The following is a 23,947-nucleotide window of genomic DNA, read 5'->3' on the forward strand; positions in this document are numbered from 1 at the left end:
TGTTATTAATAACCTAATTACTGCAACCAATCATATACAAATCTGTTTTTGTTTATTATTTCACTCATTTTAATGCCCATATCACCCTCCACCAATTGCAATCACATAGGCAAACCTATGTGTGTACTTATACACAAACTCACAAGTACATATTGAAATGTACACATGTAACAGTTGTTAAAAGACTGCATTTCACCAGGTTGATATATTCATAATAGTCCAGGCAACATGTGAAAATGTAGTTTACTGTTTCATAAAAGCATGAAACTTCGTACACTTGTATAGTTTGGGGCCAATGATGTATATAAACCCTGCATTGCTGACGATATGCATTGGCCATTGAGAGGTTTGAAGCCACAGGTCGGCCATATTGGCACTCCCCAGTAGGAGCAGTCTTCCATAGGAATGAATGAAGTTCTACAGTACTTCAGTTAAATGTTTTCTAATTTTCCATCAACATACACAGAACATGGTTGCCATCTTCTCAGAATATAAGACATTAATGTTCTAGACACATTTCGTGGGAACTGGGAGTTTATATATATATATATGAGAGAGAGAGAGAGATTGCCACTCTCTCTATTTATTTTTCTATCTTACAGTTTATTCTCCGTTAGTCAGCATCTCTACACTAAATAATTCTCTCTGGGTGTGCTTCAGCTTTTTAAAAGTACACTTAAGAAAAATTATTTTTATTGATCATAGTGATTCAGGGGTAACAGCTGAAATGTTCCCTGGCTAACCAAACGTATGGCTCATGCCAAATGCCACGCCCACAAACGTTTCTTCTCCACAATGAGTCTGGATTTGAGTCCCTCCTAGACAGCAAACACATTCTAACCATTCTGATTGTACCAGAAACCGATGGGTTGGGCCAGAGCCAGAACACATTTGGGTAAAGCAGCACATTGCCAGTGGCCTTGATACTTGATATTGGTTAGAGACAATCCATCGCTGATGACTCTGTTTTGTAAAACACCCCTCATTTTGACTTCACCATAAATGACTTCAACGATGGCAGTCTCAGACTGAAGTATGTAGCGAACAATAGAGCAGCGGGCAAGTTAAATGCCCCACCAACATTAGACCACTATACAGAAAGCCATAAAATTGGTGAATGAAAATAAAATCAATGATGGGTGATTACTCAGACTGGCAACTGACACAGGCATGGTAGTGTAGCAGAAAGATCGGAATGCTGTGAATCAAGAGATTGTGAGTTCAAATCACAGGGGAGGACATGTTGAATAATAATGAATGTATATATGAGCATGCACAATGTAATCATGTATGTCAAAACGTGTCAAATATATACAGTATATCACAAAAAAGTGAGCACACCCCTCACTTTTTGTAAATATTTGAGTATATCATTTCATGTGACAACAATGAAGAAATGACACTTTGCTACAATGTAAAGTAGTGAGTGTACAGCTTGTATAACAGTGTACATTTGCTGTCCCCTCAAAATAACTCAACACACAGCCATTAATGTCTAAACCGCTGGCAACAAAAGTGAGTACACCCAAGTGAAAATGTCCAAATTGGGCCCAATTAGCCAATTTCCCTCCCCGGTGTCATGTGACTCGTTAGTGTTACAAGGTCTCAGGTGTGAATGGGGAGCAGGTGTGTTAAATTTGGTGTCATCGCTCTCACACTCCCTCAAACTGACTGGTCACTGGAAGTTCAACATGGCAAAGAACTGAGGATCTGAAAAAAAAGAATTGTTGCTTTACATAAAGATGGCCTGGGCTATAAGAAGATTGCCATATACTGCCGTCACATGTGCAGTACAGAAACCTGACAGAAACACCGCTTGTCTAACAAAAGTACTGTGACAAACTTGGCTGGGACATGCTTTCAATGGTGCTCTCCAACATCTGACAACAATATAGTGGATTGGGGGGGTAATCTGACTGGAACTCAAACCCTGGTCCCTATGACTGTCATTCCAAAATCATTATACTGTCACAATCATTGCTATTTGAGCCATGATTAGGGTGGCAGGTAGCTTAAGGGTTAAGAGCATTGGGCAAGTAACCAAAAGGTTGCTGGTTTGAATCTCCTAGCTGACTAAGTGAAAATTCTGTTCCCTTGAGCAAGGCATTTAACCCTGATTGCGGCTATAAATTGCTCTGGATAAGAGTGCCAAAATACTTAAAATGTAATAATACTATGCCTACCAAGTGGGTTAACCCTATTGGCATGATGCATATGGTGTTAGCTTTATACGCCAGTGACCCGGTTTCACTTCCTTGTCCTGCCGTTTGCTACATTGGTTCCAGAAGTGGGATGGCGGCCATCGAAAAGCACGGCTCGGACATGCTAGGGGGCTCAGTTGTCGAAGCACAGGGATGCACCTTGAAGTACAGAGGGTGCAGTGTAGTAAACCTGGCTATATGAGTCATGTTACAATTACCAGCAAGTGGGTTAATAAGTGGGTTAACCCTATTGGTACGATGCGTAGGGTATTTGCCTTTCAGGCCAGTGACATTCCTGCCCCACCATTTGCTACAATGCCAAAAGGCTAAATTCTCTTGGTCACTAGGTGTATTACAAAGATTGTTCAGTATTATTGCAAGGGGTACAACTTTTAGATTTTGTATACTGAACAAAAATATAAACCCAACATGCAACAATTTTAACAGAGTTACAATTCATAAAAGGTTAAGTCAATTGAAATAAATTAGGTCCAATCTATGCATTTCACACAACTGGTCTGGGGTGCAGCCATGGGTGGTCCTGGAAGGGGATAGGCTTACCCACTGGGGAGCCAATTAGAATGTATTTTTCACCACAAAAGGGCATTACAGACAGAAATTCTTCTCGGTTTCATCATCTGTCCAGGTGGCTGGTCTCATACGATCCCGCAGGTAAAGAAGCCGGATGTGAAGGTCCTGGGCTGGTGTGGTTACAAGTGGTCTGCGATTGCGAGGCCGGGTTGGAATTCATGACAAATTCTCTAAAACGACGTTGGAGGCAGCTTATGGCAGAGAAATAAACATTCAATTCTCTGGCAACAGCTCTGGTGGACATTCCTGCAGTCAGCATGCCCCCTCAAAACCTGAGACATCAGTAGCATTTTGTGTGGAAAAACTACACATTTTAAAGTGGACTAATTGTCCCCTGCACTAGGTGCACTTGTGTAATGATCATGCTGTTTAATCAGCTTGGTGATATGCCACACCTGTCAAGTGGCTGGATTATATTGGCAAAGGAGAAACTCACTGATAGGGATGTTAATAAATCTGTGCACATAATTTGAGAGGAACAAGCTTTTTGTGCATTAAGAACATTTCTGGGATTTTTCAGCTCATGAAACCAACACTTTACATGCTGCGTTTATATTTTTTGTTCAGTGTACTTTGAAACAAAGAAAGTCAGAACTCAAAAGCCAAATCAAAATAATTTATTTTTTGTGACATTTCATACAGTTTGAGAATTGTCTCAAACACTTAATTGATCCATTGCCATATTTCGTTGCCACCTCAAACCAAAAAAATTAAAATGCCAAGCATGAGAAAAAAGCTATTCCTGCAGATTTTCACAAGCCTGTCTACCTCAATGTCATTACCATATGCTTCTAAAATGATTTCACATTACTTAAACAGTAAGATTTATTTGTATTTTTTAAAACAAGTGCATTTATTTCATTACACTAGATCACTAGCTGCTCAAAACTTATGAAATTGAAAAGAAAAGAAAAAGCCTCGGTGATTGTTTAAATCATTTAGAACTACATTACTAAACCCCAAGTCAATGCATCAAGTATTTCTCTCAGTTGAAATCTCAAACAATATGTCAAATGCGTGATTCTTTGCCAATGCGAGTTCACACACAACTTTGGGGAAACCAGCCTACCAAGATTGGAAAAAGCGTTGCACAGTACAATTAAAAATAAATAAAATGTAAAAAGCAAATAATGTCCAGTAAGTTCAAACCCAAACTGCAAATACCCAAGTCAAATTTCAGTCTTCGTTTTAATGAAATTGGAAAACAGCAAACTCACCCTAAAAAGCACAACATCTGCAGTGGTGGACAGATACCAGTCTGACAAATGCCAGCCTCCCCTTCTCTGGAAGTTCAGCACTAGAACAAATACATTCTCCCACACACAACTCAAGTGAAGGGTTAATAATGTGATATAGCATAGGCAACTACACCTCTACAGGTCTAATGTTCAGTTTAACTGGGACAAAGTTTCCCCAAAGGACTACATTACCTAGCCAACCTTGACGAACGATTCAACTCTGTGCATCCCAAATGGCACCCTATTACCTATATAATGCACTACATTTGACCAGGGCCCTGGTCAAAATTAGTGCACTTTATAGGTAATAGGATGCCACTTGGGACGCATCCAAAGCTTTTACTCTACCAAGTCAACTAGGATCGTAGGCAGCTGGCACATAGCACATAGAAATGGTCTGATATCGTTTAACCCCTTTACTTCGCTGCCAAATCTATTATATATAAGCTAGCTAAATCACTCTCAGCTAACAGCATTCAGCCTACTTCTGAATGATATTGCTATACCATCATTTATTTATATTTACAATACACAGAATATGTTGCTAAACCTGAATATCCTGCATTGGTGTGGAGAAAACAAGATCTTGCCAAGACCATTCCGGTCAACTCTTCAACCTAAGCACAGGCAGTCAGGTTTGACTGCATCGACCGTAGCCTGGTCTCAGATCTGTTCGTGCCCTTGCCAACACCATTGCTGTCATTGTTAAGCCAAACATGACAATTACATAAGGAGTTAGGGCAAGAGAGCCGAAACAGACTGGCACCCAGGCTACATCAACATATCTATTCCCTAGGTTTCCATAAAAATAGCCTAACTAAGCTACAATCCCATTGTGAATAGTAAGTTGTAAACAGAGAGCCTGACTGATTATCAGTATGTATGATCTGAATCCGTTAGAAGACGGAAAATCCAGACAAATCAGGAAATAAAGATAAAAATAGATGAAACAACTTCAAATAAACAGCATTGGACCAGGAGACTGCGATTTGCGAGTCGGACCGCGCATTGCGCTGCTCCTACCCAGAGTGGATTCCAGCTTTAAAAAATATATAATAATAATTCACCCTTCCTTCCGCAAACAAGAGCCTTCCAGCTCTGGGAAAAACCACCGACATAAAACTGTAGCTTGATTTGTTACCGATAATTTTGTTGACCTTTATACAGATAACATAGTTGACACAATAATTACCAAACCTCAAATTATATATATTTTATTTTCAATGAAATAACAGAGGATCATCTCTAACTGCCTAATTTCAGGTCATCGATTCCGATTCTAGAATGTTAGAATCACAATGAGCTGCTTGTTAATTCCATGAGAATCAGTGCAACAGCAAACTGAACTGAAGCACTCTGTCCCAATCTGTTTGCTTAGCAGCAGTCAATGCATTAACAGACATCTTAATTAATCAACCCAGCTTATCTACAGTCATTCATCCTTGCCAAACCTACACTCAGAAGAAAATAATAATAAGATGTCTCGTCGTCACTGCGTTGTTACTGATATCTTCGTATGTGTACACGACATGTATGCATGTATGTTCTTTTCTTTTCTTTAGTGCATATGTTTCTGGTAGACCAACATCTATTCTTTAAAATCAAAAATGGTAGAGGGCCTTAATACAGGGCCCAAATGTCCCACCTCTTCTCAGTTAGAGAAGAAAATGAAAACGGCCTCCAAAGAAAGCACATTGATTTTAAAATCACTGATTTTAAATTCTGTGAATACATTTGTTTACGAGGCCTAATTGAGATCTTTTTCCTTTTTAAAAAATCACTGTGAAAGTTCACACTTCTTTACGCAGTTTCTTTTTTGCCCTACTTTCTCCTGGATGTCCCCAGGCTTCCATTTTCATTTCATTGTCATTTCACAAAGCTTTTTTTCCCTTTCTTTGGGACAATGCTCCAGGAGGCAGACAGGAGGCGACTACCGTTAAGATTGTTGCTTTTATATGCATTTCATTTTTTATATATTTATATCCACGTATATATTTCATACTTTTTTGTTTGTTTTCGTTATTCATACCGGAAGTTTTACTTTGGCGATACCGGGGGGATGTTCTGCTCTTTGCCGGTGTGTCGGGGGCCTCCTTGGGGGGAGCTGCGGCAGGCTGGTTGGGGGCCCCGTCTCTGTTCACGGAACTTGAGGCCCCCATAGCCTCCCTGTCTGGAGGGCCCATTGCTGCGGTAGTAGCCTCCATCCCGGGAGTCCCGGTCTCGATGGTCACGATCACGGGGACGGGCCTCCTTGCACTCCCAGCCACCATCCCTATCCTGGGCTTTGTCCAGCCGGTCTCCCCTTGGGCGGTCGCCCGAGCTGGTGGTAGAGCTGGAGCTTGGCTCCTCTACCTTATTGACGCGCAGCTCACGCAGAGGCTGGGCTAGCGTGGAAGGGGAGGCTGAGGCTGGGGGGGCCGGAGGGGGGGCTCGCTGGCACACCTCGGCATAGCTAAGCTTACGGGGCTCCTGAACAAGAGCCAGAAAAAAGGAACAATGAGTTCAGAGGAACAGATGTAGATCTGAGAGTTCAGGTAGAGAATGGAAACCAATTACGTTTCATAAAATCAAGAAGCAATCCCAATGTAAAACAAAGCAATCATCTCTAAATGACTAGATTAGAGGTACAGGATTATCTTTGGTGCCTCACCACTGATGCAGGGGTAGCGGTGGTGGCTGGGGTGCTGGGTGTAGCTGGAGTGGAGGACACTGTGCTGGGTTGAGGCTTGGGGCCAGGCATAGCTGGCGGTGTGGAGGGGACTCCGGGTGGGTTGGCTGCACAGGGAGCAGGTGTGGGTGGGGTTACTTTGGGGGCTGGGGCCTCTGCTACCCTCTCCACCTTCTCCCACTTCTTCTCCTGATGGGGTACACTACAGAAGAACAAAAAGCAGGAAGGAAAGGAAAGCCCCATTTGACCCAAAGTTAGTTTTAATGCCATTATGACTGAGGCAGACCTTTGTATGCTTCTTGGAGCTATATTTATTGACGATTCTAGTCAATTCAGCACAACTTTATTGGCAGATCACTAATTAACAAGGCAAGTCTCTAGAATTCATCTGTGACATTAGCTTTACAGCTCATTGACTTGATGCTAGCCAGTGATCTAGCAATTTCGTTTAAAGATTGGAGGAGCAGAATTTCCAGCTAACATACAAAAACGTATGCACTCACTAATGTAACTAATGTAAAGCGCTCTGGATAAGAGCGTCTGCTAAATAAAATGTAAACAGACTAACTTTTTGATTAGGGGGCAGTATTTTGACATCCAGATGAAAAGCGTGCCCAAATTAAACTGCCTGCTACTCAGGCCCAGAAGCTAGGATATGGATATAAATTGGTAGATTTGGATAGAAAACAAAAGTATCTAAAACGGTTAAAATAATGTCTGAGTATAACCAAAAAAATAATCCTACCACTGATTTCAATGGCTGGCACTTTTATAGTAGGGCGAAATCGTGCCCGATTGCAGTTTCTTAGGGCTTCCACTAGATGTCAAGTCTTTAGAAAGAGTTTCAGGCTGGTTTTAGGAAAGATTTGACAGAAATTGTAGTTTTTCTAGATGGCTCCCATTTTGGCTGTAGTGTTTCCAAGTGCGTGAATGAGAGCATGTTCTTTGGTATTTTTTTCCAGTAAAGACAATAACGATTCTTAGTCTTACATTTTTACATTTATTTGAGTATTAGGGCACCTAAGGTTTGATTATAAATGTTGATTGACTTGTTTGGATAAATTCTTTGCTAACGTTTGGGATACATTTTGTAAGCATTTTGAAGGAGGGAAACCGAGTGGATTATTGACTGAAGGGTGCCAGCTAAACTGAGTTTTTATGGATATAAAGGACATTATCAAACAAGACCATTTGTGATGTATAAGGGAACCTTTTGGAGTGCCAACAGAAGAAGATCTTCAAAAGGTAAGGCATATATTATATCACTATTTCTGACTTTTGTGTCGCAAAATCCCTTGTTTAAAATAGTTTGCTACGCATGTGTGTGCTGGGCGCTGCCCTCAGATAATCGCATGGTTTGCTTTCGCAGTAAAGCCTTTTTGAAAGCTTACACGGTAGCTGGATTAACAACAAATTAAGCTTTATTTTGATGGATCACACATGTGATTTCACGAAAGTTTAATATTTATAGTAATTAAAATTTGGCGCTCTGCAATTTCACAGGAAGTTGTCGAAATGGGACACTAGCATCCCACTGATCCGCAAGAAGTTAAGTCTCTATACACAAAGAGAGTGATATTAAACTCTAACCCTATGAAAAAAAATTAGACTTCAGCCTATTTTCCCTTACCTGGGAGCAGGTACATGGATGGGGGTTCCGTGGGGGAGTACAGCAGGTTTGGCTGCAAGCTGAGCAAGATTAGAGACACACACTGCCTCCTCATGTCCTGGGGCTGGGGTCGGGGCTGGGACTGATCCGGTACCCACTTCCTTGCTGGATTCCTTGTTTGCTTGTTCCGGCGTCTGTAGAGGGAGTAAGGAAAGACTGAAGTCAGCATATGAGCAAAAAAAACAACACCCAAAACTAACTTGAGATCTGCATGTAAAATTCCAGTTTGTGGTTTATGCAAAAGTCTGAGTTGATCATATGCATCTCAAGTTAGGATTCTGCCCAAAATGAAGTGATAGGAGTGTGGTAGTTAACCATAGGGATCCTGTCTTAACCTTGTCTCTGTTCAGTCCTCGCACCACGTCTGACATCCTGTTCTCCAGTATGGGCTCTCCCTGTGTACTGGCTACACAGCCCGGCAGCGGGGGGAAGTTAGTAGCGGCCAGGTCAAATTTAGGGACCGGCACCTTTACCTCAGCCAGGGGTATGGGCCTCTGGGGGGGGGGAAACCAAAGAGATAACATTTACATTTTGCACCATTCAAACTCAAAAATGTAAATAACAAAATAAGCTTAATAAACAAACAAAACGACATGCAAACCAGAAAAACAAGGCAAGACCAGTTGCGTTGATAACCGGTTTGGTCCAGATTAAATCTATTATGCAAAAGCCAACTAAATCCACATAGTAACTGTCATTCGTCTTGCAACGGTACCGTAATCCGCTCATCCTCTCTCCTCCTTCTTGTGCCTCTGTATGTAGTCCTTCTGTAATCGAGGACAGAAAAGGCTTTTAAAAGTGGTTCAGAAACTAGTACACAAGTGTTCTGTTAACTGACTTAACATTCTCCATCAGACCTTCAGATCTCATAATCTTAGCGCTCATCGGGACAGGTGTGGAGGATCATAGCTTACGGGAGAGGGGGAGCGTAGGTAGAGGACGAGGAGGAGAGAAGGGAAAAGACCCAAAGCCAGTCACACTCCACAGCCTGCTTTCCCCTCCTGCGCATCAAGTTGTCATCACTAGGTCTGATGAGATGACCTAGAAGAATACACCACTTCAAAAACAGAATGTCATTGTTCCATTAGGAGGATAATACCATCCCTGAGGACCTCACTGTGTTCTGTCATAATACTGGATCGAGATACATATGTATATTTAACTTTCACTCCTTTTTTGTGATATCCAAATTGGTATTTTACAGTCCTGTCCCGTCACTGCAGGTCCCCTATGGACTCAGAAGAGGCTAAGGTCGAAAGCCACGCGTCCTCTGAAACACGACCCTGCCAAGCTGCACTTCTTCTTGACACAATGCTTGCTTAACCCAGAAGCACCAATGTGTCGGAGGAAACACCGTCCAGTGCGTCTGGCCCGCCACAAGGAGTTGCTAGATCGCGATGGAACAAGGAAATCCCGGCCGGCCAAACCCTTCCCTAACCCAGACGATGCTGGGCCAAATGTGTGTTCCGGTCACGGCCGGCTGTGATTCAGCCTGGGATCGAACCTGCGTCTGTAGTGACGCCTCAAGTGTTGCGATGCAGTGTCTTAAACTGCTGCGCCAATCGGGAGGCCCCCCCGAGAGACCTTTATGAATTAAAAAAAGTTCTTAAGTGTCAGGCTCACCTTCCGCGTCCAGCCATGCTGCCGTCATCGTTGAGGTCCGAGGAGGTGGAGATGAGGGGGAAGGCTGAGGTCAGGTCTGGAGGTGTCTGGGTCTGCAGAGGTCCAGGGCCAGTGGTGGGGGGCTGGGGACTCCTCATGCCAGTCAAGCTCTCCAGGGGAACAGGAGCCACTTCGCCTGGTCTCCCCACCTGAGGCTTCACGTGTGCCCTAATAAATACGACCCAGGGTTACAGAGGCTAATCTTGGCACAACTGGGACGTGGTGGGATACAAATAGCATGCAGCAGCTAGGCCTACATTTGATGATATATACGCCAACATGCAACTGATGTGCGAAGAAAACTAGAAGACAAATATCGGCTGAAATTAACTTTGCAAGAGTATTACGAACACAGCACCACCCTTTGAATTCATGCATTTGTTTTTTCAAGCCCATGCTTAAAAGAACTTCAGATATCAATAGTTGAACTTGTCGGGACAGGTGCAGAGATTCAAGGTTTTGGCAGGAGAGGAGTAGTTAGGGGTGAGCACAGGAGGAGAAACAGAGAGATCCATTCCCTCCAAAGACTGTATTCACATCAATGTGTCATCAGGTCCAACCAGTGTCAGGGTTATACATGACACAAGAGTACAAAAGAATAAGCCCACTACTGATCTTAAGAAATACATGCATTTGTTAAGTGGTGGACGCATTTCTCAATTTAAAAAAAAATACCCTGCAAAGTTAATGTGGGAATCCGTACCAATTCACCAGCTAAAATAAGGTTATTTCTTATTCAGGTTGAAATGGCAGTTTGCAAAGGAAAAGTTATCAGTCAATCATTTTTGGCTGACCAAATCGCCATTCCACATTACAGTAAGTAGCTAGCTGTCTAACTTATACAGTCATCATATGAAACAGATTAGGTAACAGGAATTTCCCTCACCTCTTAGTAAAGGCCATTTGGTAGCATGACTACATTAGCAAAGTACAGCTGTACTACGGAAACATTTATAATGAAACTAAGAGATACATGAAAATAAATCAAATGGATGGTTAGTCAGGATGAGAGAAACAGTTAAATGACAAAATGGAGAGCTAGCTAGATCACTGTGGATAGGAGCCAAGTCATAGTTAGAACTGTTGTCTGAGCTATAGCCTATACAACTATTAACCAGTGGTGTCAAGTAAAACATATTTTAAAGTACTACTTAGTAAAGTACAGATATCCCAATAAACTACCTATTTATATTTTTGCCAACTTTCACTTCACTACATACCTAAAGACAATGTACTTTTTCATTCATATACATTTTCCCTAACACCCAAAAGCAATCATTACATTTTGACAGGAAAAATGGTCCAATTCACACACTTATCAAGAGAACATCCATGCTGCCTCTGATCTGGAGGAATCACTAAACAAACGCTTCATTTGTAAATGTTACAAATGCACACAGGCTTGCTGTGCAATTAAACTGAACTTCTTTACTTCAGATCAAAATGTTAACTCACAAAACTCACAGCTCCGTTCACATACAATGTGCCGGATACATTCTTAAACAGTGTTCAATACTCAAGTGAGCTACGACACCACATTACTGAACACAACAGTAAATTGTTGGAGTATTGGAGTGTGCCCCTGGCTATCCATAAATAAAAAATACATTTTGCCATCTGGTTTGCTTAATATAAGGAATTTGAAATGGTTTATACCTTTACTTTTGATACTTAAGTACATTTTTGCAATGCCATTTTATTTTGACAAGTATATTTAAAACCAAATACTTAAGACTTTTACTCAAGTACTATTTTACTGGGTGTCTCACTTTAACTTGAGTAATTTTCTTTTAAGCCATCTTTCCTTTCACACCACCAATTATTAACTCTTCCAAACATCTTGCAAACAGAAGCTGTCAAATGACTTACCAAATCCTATGTCAATGTTAAAAGTATTAACTGAACTGTTATGCACTGGCTGTCAGAGCTAAGACCAGTTATAGATTTAGTCATTTGGCTGTAGACTAGTATAGTAAGACATGGGATAATGCTCAACTGTTCAATCAAAATCAAATTTGACGTAGCATATTTAGCAGACGTTATTGCGGGTGTAGCAAAATGCTTGTGTTCCTAGCTCCAACGGTGTAGTAGTACCTAAACTGTTAAAAACAGCTATGAACTGACAAAGCTGTCAGTGGTATTGCAAGAGATGGGGAAGCGATGAAGCTGTTATACAGTATAATGGCTGTACCTGAAGGCATTTATTACATTCTTTCTTGAATAGAGGGGTACACTGCAGGGACAGACAGTAAGAGAACAGGTGGTGAATTCAAAACCTTACCCTGGACTGGTTCATTCAATAAGACTCGTGCACTATTAATATGGAAATGCAAAATCTGTGGTTTTATGTAAGGATATATGCCATTAGGCTACGGCAACAGAGACGCATGTACAAGAAATACTTCATATTTGCATTCATCAATAGCCTGATTTTGTCAGTCAAAGGTTCAATCCAAGTAAACCATTTTCCCGACAAGCTGCATTAGTAAAAAGGCGAGACTATTGTGCATTTTTGAATGGATAATCTCAAATTGAAAAACCACTGATTCAAACAACTTCTGTGCGGCTATAGCCTTATTCTACGCAGAAGGAAAAAAATTGTACAACGTATTTACCAATTTTACTATTGTTTATCCACAAACTGGCATGTACGGGTTTAAAGCATTTTCACCCACAGAAAGACAACTTGAAACAACTCACGGCACTTCAGAGAGAATACAAGATCAACGTACCGGTTTCGGTTATAGGGCCGAGTCATATTAAGGGAGTTGTTGCCAGTTTTGTAGTGTCCAGTAGAACTGAATCCATTCACAAAGCCACTGTTGGGAAATGGTGCCTGGAGATGTGGGAAAAGGAGGAAGAATACTTCATTGTCAATATTCTTAAACTGAATTTTTCCTTTTTGTATGATCAGCCCAATCCCGAGACACACACACAGCGGGATTGGAAGCACATGTCAGTCACAGTGTAGTGCAGGAGAGTTAGTCATTACACAAGTTTCCACCTTACAAATCACATTTATACAGGTCACTGTTGAACAAGAAATATCAATAATATTTTGTAATTCTCAATTTCATTAACCTTTTTGGGATAGGGGGCAGCATTTATTGTCGAACTGGGATTCCTGGGAGTGCCTTCTGATGAAGATCAAAGGTAAGTGAATATTTATGGTGTTGTTTCTAACTTTGTTGACTCCAAAATGGCGGATATTCCTCTGGCTGTTTTGGGTTCTGAGCGCCGTTCTCAGATTCCGTACAGTTTTTGAAATCTGACACAGCGGTCGCATTAAGGAGAAGTCTAATCATTAATTCTGTGAATAACACTTGTCTCTTTTATCAATGTTTATTATGAGTTTTTCTGCAAAATCACCAGATGTTTTGGAATCAAAACATTACTGCACGTAAGGTGCCAATGTAAACTAAGATTTTTGGATATAAATATGCGCATTATCGAGCAAAACATACATGTATTGTGTAACATAACGTCCTATGAGTGTCATCTGATGAAGATCAAAGGTTATTGATTCATTTAATCTATATTTCTGCTTTTTGTGACTCCCATCTTTGTCTGGAAAAATGTCTGTTTTTTCGACTTGGCTATGACCAAACATAATCATATGTTGTGCTTATACTGTAAAGTATTTTTGAAATCGGACACGATGGGTAGATAAACATTTTGTTAATCTTACATTTGCTGTATTGGACTTGTTAATGTGTGAAAGTTACATATTTCTAAAAAGTATTTTTGAATTTCGTGCACTGCCTTTTCAGCGGAATGTTGTCGAGGGGTTCCGCTTGCCCTAGAAAGGTTAATAGGAAGACATATCTTCTCTCCTGTAGGATTTTCAATAAGACTACCCAAATTAAATTACAGTTGACACAATTTACGAGGATAAAGTTTATAGTCTGCTGAAACTTTCCAAATAATTTGAATATTATACATTTATACCACAATTAACACCATAAAGATAGTATATTGAGTGTTGATGTTCACCAGAGGAGTCTCGAAGTAGGGTGTAGGAGAGGGTGTCCAGGTCTGTGGTACGATGCCGTAGAGAGGGTACTGCTGCTGAGGGCTGTACACGTGCTGCATGTACAGGTTAGGGTTGTACTGGGACTGGGTCTGGGCAGCGTACATGCTGCTGTCCATGCTACGGTAGCCATTCTTAGCAAAGAACGTGTTGATGGCTTTTATCCTCGCCTGGAAGTTAGAAAAATCAAATCAAATTTTAAAACACTTGTGAAATGAACCAAAATGTGGAAATGTGTCTTTGGCTTCACAATATGATTGTGAAGAGAAGAGAGATTAATAAAGGGAAGTGACAGTCTTAAATTACAAGTGATTGATTGTGTTATGTAACTCACCATGATAGGTTTTCCCTGAAATGTTTTCACCTCTTCTCTTAGATATCTGTGTGCCTGAACAGAGAGAAAGACAACAGACATGCAGAAATTCCATAGGTCTTCTCAACAAAACTGGGACTGATAAATGCTTACACCAATTAGAAGCCTGAATACTACTTTATACGCCAATCGGATCCAGCTTACCTGTTGAGCATCAGTGTCAGATTGGAATGTGATGTACCAGTTGTTGTTGTGCGCAAACTCCACACTAATCACTTTTGGACAGTTGTCATTTTTAAAGAGAGACTCCACTTCCTGAGGGGAACAAAAAAAAAAGATAAGAGTATGCGAGTTGTTGCTCAAATATAGCAAATGTGCCAGCATTTTTACTTAGGAGTACTACTAGCAATTCACCTTGTCATTTACAATAATAACACTGGCTACAAATATTGTTGTAACATGATTGCATATTGGTTATAAAGTGTGTGTGTGTGTGTGGGGGGGGGTTAAATTGTATTTTAGTTGTAAGAGTAATGTAACCACGGCAGTAACATGGTAATATATTGGTTAACACGGTCGTCTGACCTCTACAGGTGTTGTCTCAGGAACCTCCCTCAGGATGATGATGCAGCGTTTGTGATTAGGACGCACTTTCTCTCCTTTCTCATCCACTTGTACCATTGGAGAGGCTGAGAACAAGAACAAACACCCGGGTCACAAATTACATCACTATCCATCTACATTACCAGTCAAAAGTTTGGATGCCTACTGATTCCAGGATTTTACTTTATTTTTGACTGTTATCTACATTGTAGAAGACAGCAACACTATGTACACACATGGACTCATGTAGTAACCAAAACAAGTGTTAAATTAAAATATTTTATATTTGAGATTCTCCTAAGTAGCCACCCTTTGCCTTTATGACACACACTTGGGCATTCTCTCAATCTGCTTCATGAGGTAGTCACCTGGAATGCATTTCAATTCAATTAACTGACCTTCATGAGGACCACCAAAGGAAAGGAAGACCCAGAGTTACCTCTGCCGCAGAGGATAAGTTCATTAAAGTTCCCGGCCTCAAAAAATTGCAGCCCAAATAGAGTTCAACAGACACATCTCAACATCAACTGTTCAGAGGAGACCGAATCAGGCCTTCATGGTCAAACCGCCATGTCTTTGTGAGAAGCAGAGTAGGTGAACGGATGATCTCCGCATATGTGGTTCCCACAGTGAACCATGGAGGTGTGATGTGTGTGAGTGCTTTGCTGTTGACACTGTCCGTGATTTATTTTGAATTCAAGGCACACTTAACCAGCATGGCTATCACAGCATTCTGCAGTGAAACGCAATCCCATCTGGTTTGCGCTAAGTGGGACTATGATTTGTTTTTCAACAGGACAATGACCCAACACACCTCCTGGCTGTGAAAGGCCTATTTGACCAAGAAGGAGAGTGATGGAGTGCTGCATCAGATGACCTGGCCTCTACGATCACCTGACCTCAACCCAATTGAGATGGTTTGGGATGAGTTGGACTGCAAAGTGAAGGAAAACCAGCCAAACAAGTGCTCAGCATTTGTGGGAGCTCCTTCAAGACTGTTGGGAAAGCATTCCACAAGAGTGTGCAAAGATGTCATAAAGGCAAAGGGTGGCTACTTTGAGGAATCTAAAATATATTTTGACTTGTTTAACACTTTTTTGGTTACTACATGATTCTATATGTGCAAATTAACAGTTGATGTCTTCACTATATTCTACAATATAGAAAACAGTAAAAATAAATAAAAACCCTGGAATGAGTTGGTGTCCAAACTTCTGGTACTGAACATACAGTAACTATAATTGTATGGGTTATACCACTCCATTGTCCAAAAAGTATTGCCATTGGTGCGTAACATTTAAATAATAATAATAATAATAATCAATACCATTCAATCACAAGTCCACTTGTTCCTAGACTGGTCACAGAGCTGTTTGTGCCATCCCACATTGACCATAGGAGTTGGCAAGAAAACACAAACAGATTTGGGACCAGGGTACATAGTTCCACAAAAGTAGCAAAAAATTACAAATAAAACAACGGTATAGTTCCTTACATCGGAGTATGTCTAGAATGAGCTCCATGTCAGTAGTGAGGGCCTTGATGCTCTCCATGCTGGCAATGGTCCATATGGGGACAAACTGGTCACTGTCCATCTGGGACATCAGGTACAGGTCCTTAGACAGGTTCTCCCTAGACATCAAATGAGGTTATCATAAAACATACATGGCTATCAAACATTCACATTTATCCTAAAGAATTAACTTAATATATAATCTAATAGCCAAAGCCCCATCAGACTATGGGTCATTCAGTAAGGCATAGTGTAGCAAAATATTTGCAACTACAAAACTAATGTTTTTTTATTGGACAAGTTCAGGTACTATCTCCCAGTTACAAACATGGGAACAATTACACTCACCTTGAGGTAGAAGACTTAACCTAGAACACGTGTACTAACCTTGAGAAGCAGAACTCCAGCTCTTTCTTGAGGGATTCTCTCAGGTTCTCTGATGAGAGGGGCCTTTCCTCGGTCAGCTTTGTCTCCCCTGAAAACCAACATGTGTTTCATTAGCATGTACTAAGGTAGGTCAGAAAACTCCATGAGGTCCGAAAAGACATCCGGAAGAGGTCTGCCGCAATAATACATCTGTAAAAGTGTTATAATTTGTCAGTGAGAAACATGCAGCTTTGTGGCTATGATTGACTAATCTTAACCATCTTTATTGTATATGGTGCATTATGAGTAGTGTAGTTTAGTTAATTGTGCTACATACCTGATGTTCCGGTAGTGGTCTCAGCGGGGGTGAAGCCCAGGTCTGGGGGATCCATGCCGTTCACAGTGATCTCAGCTGTGGATGCTACCGAGGAGCTGCTATCCTCCAGGATAGTGAAACCAACACTGTACGGTTTACAACCGGGGGAGGACACAGACTCGGAATAACCTGGATGGGAGAGAGGGTACATCACGGTGTCATTTATTGTTCAATTCTTCAGTTAATAGGATGTGTGATAATTGTAAGAACCTATTAGTAGCCTATTAGAAATTCCACTGCCGAAATGTCTGCACTTAAATAAAAACAGTGCAACAGGGGTCGTCATTTATTGTTAAACTCTTAAACTTTGTGACAAATTGTAACATATAGATTTTGTAAACTAATTTGGATATTGTGACTGGCTATGTCTGTTGCTGTTGTGCCACTGCACCCTCTTGGCCCCACAGTTTTATACAGAGAGTTCTCAATAACAATAGGCCTACAGATTTCAGTATATGTGGCATTGATGTCATGTATAGTACAGCATAGGTTGTGGTATATTCCTTCTGTTGTCAGCCATAATAGCCAATCAGAGACAAGGGTTATTTCATTGATGTGGTGGATAAGATGAGCTTTCCTTACAATGTAAATGCACTTTGAGCATCTGGAAATGTGTTATGAAATATATTATGCATAGCCAATCAATGATTATAAATGACACCCGATGTACCCTCTCTCCCATCCAGGTTATTCCGAGTCTGTGTCCTCCCCCGGTTGTAAACCGTACACTGGTGGGTATGGTGCTAGATATGTATGAAACCAAAAACATGTATGCACTCACTTCACTCTAAGGTGCATTGGCTAAAAAAAGTCTGCTAAACGGCATACATTATTATATGTTGTCAAGTGTAGTTTCTCACCCTCAGTGACATCAGCCGGGGGCCACTGTGCTCCGTCAGGAGGGACCTCAGCGGGGGCCACAGACACCTGCCACACCTTGGCATTGGGGTTCAGACCGGCGCCCTTGGAGGTGACCTTGGAACAGGGGGAGAGGAAATGCACTTAAAAGTACAGTATCATACACTTCAGGGTTGAAAAACAATAACATTTGGATTTTTTTATGCAACGTCAGTTTACTTTCTAAACAGACTGAATCAAAATGGAATTAATCCCAATCCTGACATCCTTCTATTGTCTCTGTTTTTCATGCTGCCTGAGGAACACTCAAGTCGAAATGCGTTGCGGTAACGCGTCCTGATGTATTGTCACTCTAGGCTGATCTGCTCTATGAATTTCTGTAAATTATTTGCAAATAGTTCACTAAAATTGGTGCCGTCATACTGGCCACTGTCTTTATTTCTTGCCATGTCAAATACATTGCAATTTTCTTGCCCATCCTAAAATAAGGGAATTACACTCAGCATAACATTTGTATTTTGATTATGCACACAACCACTCAAAAGACAAAAAAATATATACTTGTCTGAGCTTCTTACACTAGGTAGACTTGTTTTTGGAAAGGGTTTCCCAGACTCAGTCCCGGGGCAGTGCTCCACATTATTCTCCCAGTTTATTTTTGAATCTTTAAAACTGCCCTGTGCACTTCATTTTCCTGTGATTTAGAGAGATGGATATATCCATCTTCACACTGAAAAGGCCACTTGAAATGTGAGCCTGTTGTGGTGGTGAATTAATTTTGGCCTGCTGTAAATTAGTTTATCCACCACTAAGATAGTCCCCAAACCTCTCTCAATAACATATTGTTTTCAGTTTCCCCTCCAAACTCAGTCCGAGCAAATGTATTGCTTGAAAAAAATTCAGTGGTGTAAAGTACTGAATGGGGATATCTGTACTTCACTACTTATATTGCCAACTTTTACTTCACTACATTCCTAAAGAAAATATACTTTACACGCCATACATTTTCCATGACACCGAAAAGTACTTGTTACATTTTGAATGGCTAGCAGAACAAGAAAATTGTCAAATTCACACACTTATCAAGAGGATATCCCTTGTCATCCCTACTGCCTCTGATCTGTCCGACTCACTAAACACAAATACTTTGTAAATATGTACGTGTACGTGTGCTGGTTCTACGTAAATAAATAAAAAAAATATGAAAATGGTGCCGCCTGGTTTGCTTAATATAAGGAATTTGAAATGATTTATACGTTTCCGTTTGATACTAAAGTATATTTTAGTAGTTGTAGCAATTGTATATTATTTTGATACTTAAGTATATTTTAAATATTATTTTTTTACTCAAGTATTATTTTACTGGGTGACTCACTTTAACTTGGGTCATTTTATATTAAGGTATTTTTACTGTTACTCAAGTATGACAATTGGGAACTTTTCCACCACTAGATAAATGACTCTGCTAAGAAGCCATTTGTTTCCATTTGACCATTTTTTAATTTAAAATATTCACAGTAAGGTACAGAAATGATTTGATATTGAGATAAAGGTCCAATGCAGAAGTGTTCATGTAAATACCATGTAATGTGAACATGAATTGTAATTACCCTGTAATAACATTGGATAATCCCCTAACGTAAATCTGAGAAATGTTAAACGTATTCAGGAGAAATATATAACAAAAAAATATATTACATCAATCTTGATACAAATATATCAAACGCCTCGAGGATGTATTACATTTGTTTCCATGAGCAAAACATCCACACAAAACCGAAACCAGAAAGATTCATAAACAAGTAGTTAACTAAGCTATTGGGAACCGAATTGAATTCGTGGTCGATTTTTACATTTTATTTTCAGAACAACCACTGATCGATAAACCACTATGACCAAGAAAGCCAAAACAAGCATGGCGCGCTGTCCCCATCCACTATTAACGTTAGCCATTTTCAACTTGCGAGCGTGTTGTGTTGCCTTATTGTATCAAATAAAGATGCTTACCTCGAGATTAACTATTTTGTTGTACTTTGTGGATAAACGTTTAAAACGCCAAGGATCTTCTATTGCGAACAAGAGTGAGAAGCAAAACTTGAGATAATTCACAGTTGTTATTAAAAATATATATTTTTAATTAAAGACTACCCATAAAGTCGATTTTTCGAAAAATCAACATGCGGTTCTCATTCAACTCCACCTACATCCTTAGCAGATGGACCCACATGACATGTATCAGCAGAGCGCGCGCTCTCTTCCGTACACTTTACCGCCAACCCAAACCCATAATCGCTGTTGGCAGGCAACACCTTCAATCTCAAACACAAGCGATACACATAATGATATTGTGTTGCTGCTGCTACCCCTGCTACTGAGCCCTTAACCATTTCTGAGGATACTTGAGGCACGTGCCACTTTCTCTCGCCCCCGCCCCACGTTCTAAAATTTAATATAGGAATTCGGAAATTAGTATTCTTCACAGGAGCATCTCGTCCGGTCTAGGGAGGATCCCCAATCCCCAGTTACATGACACCATTTTAAAAGCGGGTGTGGATGGGCTTCAGAGGCTTGGCACTAATCCAAAAAGGTGTAGCTAGCGCTACATTTTAGTAATTCAGCAGACTTTGTTATCCAGAGCGACTAACAGAAGCAATTATGGTTAAGTGCCTTGCTCAAAGGCACACCGAAGGATTTTTCACATTGTCGGCTCGGTTACTGGCCCAATGCTCTTAACTGCTAGGCTACATGCCGCCCAAGAGCTGTCAGTTACATTGACTGGATATGACAGACAAAATATGTCCAACTTAGTTTGTCAGTTACATGTGCCATTAAAGCAACAATGCCACAAATAAAAACAGATATATACTACGGCCCATAGCTTGACAAACTACAGCATAAATCAGTAAATACTTAGCTAATGACTGCCAATGCCAGCCACGTACTTAAACATTGTAACATACATATGAAGCATTTGATATTGGTCGTCATCTTGTTTCACCTTTGAGTCCACAGAGCTAGCTTTAGATAAAATAAGTACAATCTGCCCCACAACGTTACCACTGAAGGGTCGTACCTAGTCACCACCTGCTACAAAATGATCCAACGTACAAGTCTAACTGTTACTCGTGGCAAGAGCAGCTGTCACATCTCAGTATACATTGTCGTTTTAAAATAATTTGATATATTAAGGAGCACACCTTACACGGTGCACAATGCGTCTGACAGTCCCTTTGTCTAGCAAAGCAACTCTAATTAATCTTTAGCAACATACTTGCAATGCTAGCTTGCTGCCTGGTTGTATCTCGTTATAGAAACTGGGGCTACAGTATAGTCATCTGACACCGACTGTGCTGCATAGGCCGGGTATTTGCAACGCATGTTAGCTAGCTAGGTAACGTTGATTCGGCGAATTTGCTTGCTGGTTTGGCTGCATAGTTTGACAGCATCGGTGCGCCTGCCCGCCGTCTCCAATCGATAGTATACCAAAAGAGCATTACAGTTGTCACTGCATATTGATTACTAGGTAAACTCCCAAATTAGCTAACTATGCTACTACTGCTAGTTAGGTTAGCAAATTAAATGGCTGCCAAAGTAGATTGCTGAACTAAGCTTCAGATAACCCTTGGCTAGATAGCCAACGTTAGCTGGCTAACTGAGTTACTCAATATTATTCTGTTTGCAAAATAAGATAATGGATTAAATATGGTTTGCAAAGGTGATTTACCCTAGCAAACCAAATGTGTGGGCTATTGAACGACAGCAAATAAATCATTCAGCGAAACATATGCGAAACACAGCTAAACATATGGCAACATACCTAGCTAACGTTAACTATAAATAATCTCAACCAAGTTATCGATATGAATCGGATTGGTAGTTAGCAGAAATCATTGCAAATGTAGGTAATATTATCGGCCTCAAGAGCCTATGACTGAGGCATGATGACCCTATTTGGAAAGGCAGTGGCAGGCAACAAATCATGGTGGTAGGAATGGGACTTAGGAGGAGATGGGGATGGTGTGTTGTGTGTAGGCTAGGCGACGTTAGCTTAGCTAGTTCGGAAGAGTAGAGGCCGCTACTCACCATGCCGCCTGACCCTCCCCCGATCCCAAGTGGTGTGTCGTCCACCACACAGGTCTTCGGTCCCGGATCACCCTCCTCCTGCAGCAGCCGCGGCTCTCCGCCCTGGTCCGAACTCATCGGCCGCTCCTGGCTCACGTCTCCCCCGTCGTTTTCCTCCCAACCCCCCGGTCTGCTTGCCACCCCTAGTCTCTCAAAATACTGGTTTTACTGACTTACAATCAGCCTGCTTATCTCGTGCTAGAAATGTTTAGCCAACACCTAAAGCTAACTAAATAGGCAGGGTTAGCAAGTAAGCTATCCTACTAAGCTAGCTAGCCGGGTTGAATCAACGTGTATGAACCAAACTCGCACGACAATATACTACAGACGAAAACTATGCCAGATCATGAACCTACTTTTACCACCTTTGTCACTAATGTTTCTTCCCACACATTTTTACAAGCGTCAAAGGCGAATTCTTACCCGGGCAACCGAAGCGGACACTAGGGACACGCACCATGCACGCACCTTTCTAAGAGCAGGCAGAAGCAGACATTAGTGAAGTCCGCCACCGTCCCAACTCACATTGCGAGTTAGAAATGACCTTAGGAACTTTCGTGGTACTTTCCGTTTCCGGTTGACAAACTTAAAAACAAACAGCTTGGTCAGACAGGGATGTCTTAAAAAACAAACAAAAAAAAGCTTTCCCTTTATTGTACAATAATTTCGTACGTTTGATCCAAGAAGGGCAATTACTTACCAATGCAACTGGGATGCAGTTTTTGATAATTATTTGCTAAGAATAGCGTTTCTTAACCAGGGCTCCAACATTGGCCATGGAGAGCTAACATTACACCTTCCTGTACGTTTTCGCCCCAACGGTAATCTAACGCATCTGGTTCTAATAATTAGTCTGGTGTGTTGGTCTTACAGTTGGGTGAAATTTGAGACCAAATATCCACAGGAAAAGATTGTTTACCTGTCTTTTTAGGGTGCTTGAACTGAAGTTGAAATGTCTATCACCTGGCACTTGTGCAAAACCATGTAAATACCTTCTGACAACAGTTAGTATGCATGCATTGTGTTGGCCTACACAAGTTTGCTAATGACTGAATGGCACGAGCACAAGATGGAAGTACATGCACGCAATGCATATTAACAGAAGTCAGCAGGTGTTTACATGGGTGGCAAGGCAATGAAGATATCTCGAGAGGACCCATAATCAACAATAGAATCATGATTATCGCCTTTATATCGTGTGAGTGAAAGGAAGTCACTTTGATGAAGTTCAACTTCAGTGGACCGAACTTTTAGTCGAGCCAAGCGGCATGTGGTCGAAGATGAGGGATGAGAGTGAGTCAGATCCGAAGAATGCACTTTATATTGGGTTATGGCTGGGTCGTGCCGCCGGGGAACTTGGAGGTATTGTGGAAAAAGAAGATAAAGAGCGTAAAGAAACCAGATGTTGAGTTTGAATCCGATGAAGCGAGCAATAACAAGGGATATGGTGTGTTGAGGAAGATTGGTGTTAAGTACAGAGTGAGCTGTACTCCAGACCGAGTTCTGGAGTTGAAATGGAAGAGAATGAGGGAGAATTACCAGAGGTGGTAGGTGTGGGGAAGATATTGGAGCCTAAGCCTCGCTCAAATGGATAAAGATGAATTTGGTCCAGTGGGAGTGACATTTTTGGGGAAAGTTTTTGTCAGACCCATATGTGATTTCAGGGTGGGTGGGGAAAGGAGTTGGGTGCAGTTGAATCGGTGAAGGTAACCTGAAGTTGTCTTGTGACCAAGAGGG

General features: G+C 41.1%; 1 protein-coding gene across 3 annotated transcripts; it reads right to left on the reverse strand.

Moving 5' to 3' along the window:
- Positions 1–3,394: 3,394 nt before the first annotated feature.
- LOC118360154 (la-related protein 4) lies at positions 3,395–22,739 on the reverse strand. 3 transcript variants are annotated; one of them, XM_035739367.2, is made up of 17 exons: positions 22,172–22,739; positions 18,091–18,205; positions 17,192–17,359; positions 16,876–16,963; positions 16,471–16,607; positions 14,958–15,061; positions 14,577–14,687; positions 14,394–14,447; positions 14,023–14,229; positions 12,762–12,865; positions 12,221–12,262; positions 9,991–10,197; positions 9,083–9,134; positions 8,703–8,861; positions 8,329–8,501; positions 6,681–6,900; positions 3,395–6,499 (listed from the first exon to the last, which is right to left on the reverse strand). In XM_035739367.2, the coding sequence occupies exons 1-17, from the start codon at positions 22,286–22,288 to the stop codon at positions 6,068–6,070; spliced, it is 2,490 nt and encodes an 829-aa protein (XP_035595260.1). In that variant the 5' UTR covers positions 22,289–22,739; the 3' UTR covers positions 3,395–6,067. The 3 variants fall into 3 exon arrangements, with proteins under 3 accessions (XP_035595260.1, XP_035595262.1, XP_035595261.1); XM_035739369.2 differs by lacking the exon at positions 22,172–22,739 and adding an exon at positions 20,096–20,307; XM_035739368.2 differs by lacking the exon at positions 12,221–12,262.
- Between the last annotated feature and the right edge of the window lie 1,208 nt (positions 22,740–23,947).

This window comes from Oncorhynchus keta, chromosome 27, assembly GCF_023373465.1.
Source record: "Oncorhynchus keta strain PuntledgeMale-10-30-2019 chromosome 27, Oket_V2, whole genome shotgun sequence".
NCBI classification, from domain to species: Eukaryota; Metazoa; Chordata; class Actinopteri; order Salmoniformes; family Salmonidae; genus Oncorhynchus; species Oncorhynchus keta.

Bases quoted from the DNA above. Each gene is read 5' to 3' on its own strand.
- LOC118360154 (XM_035739367.2), bottom strand. From the start codon at position 22,288: ATGAGTTCGGACCAGGGCGGAGAGCCGCGGCTGCTGCAGGAGGAGGGT. The intron at 17,360-18,090 runs GTGAGAAACTAC...TCTCCCATCCAG, and splicing joins CCCGGCTGATGTCACTGAGG to GTTATTCCGAGTCTGTGTCC. The intron at 16,608-16,875 runs GTTAGTACACGT...TTTGATGTCTAG, and splicing joins CTGGAGTTCTGCTTCTCAAG to GGAGAACCTGTCTAAGGACC.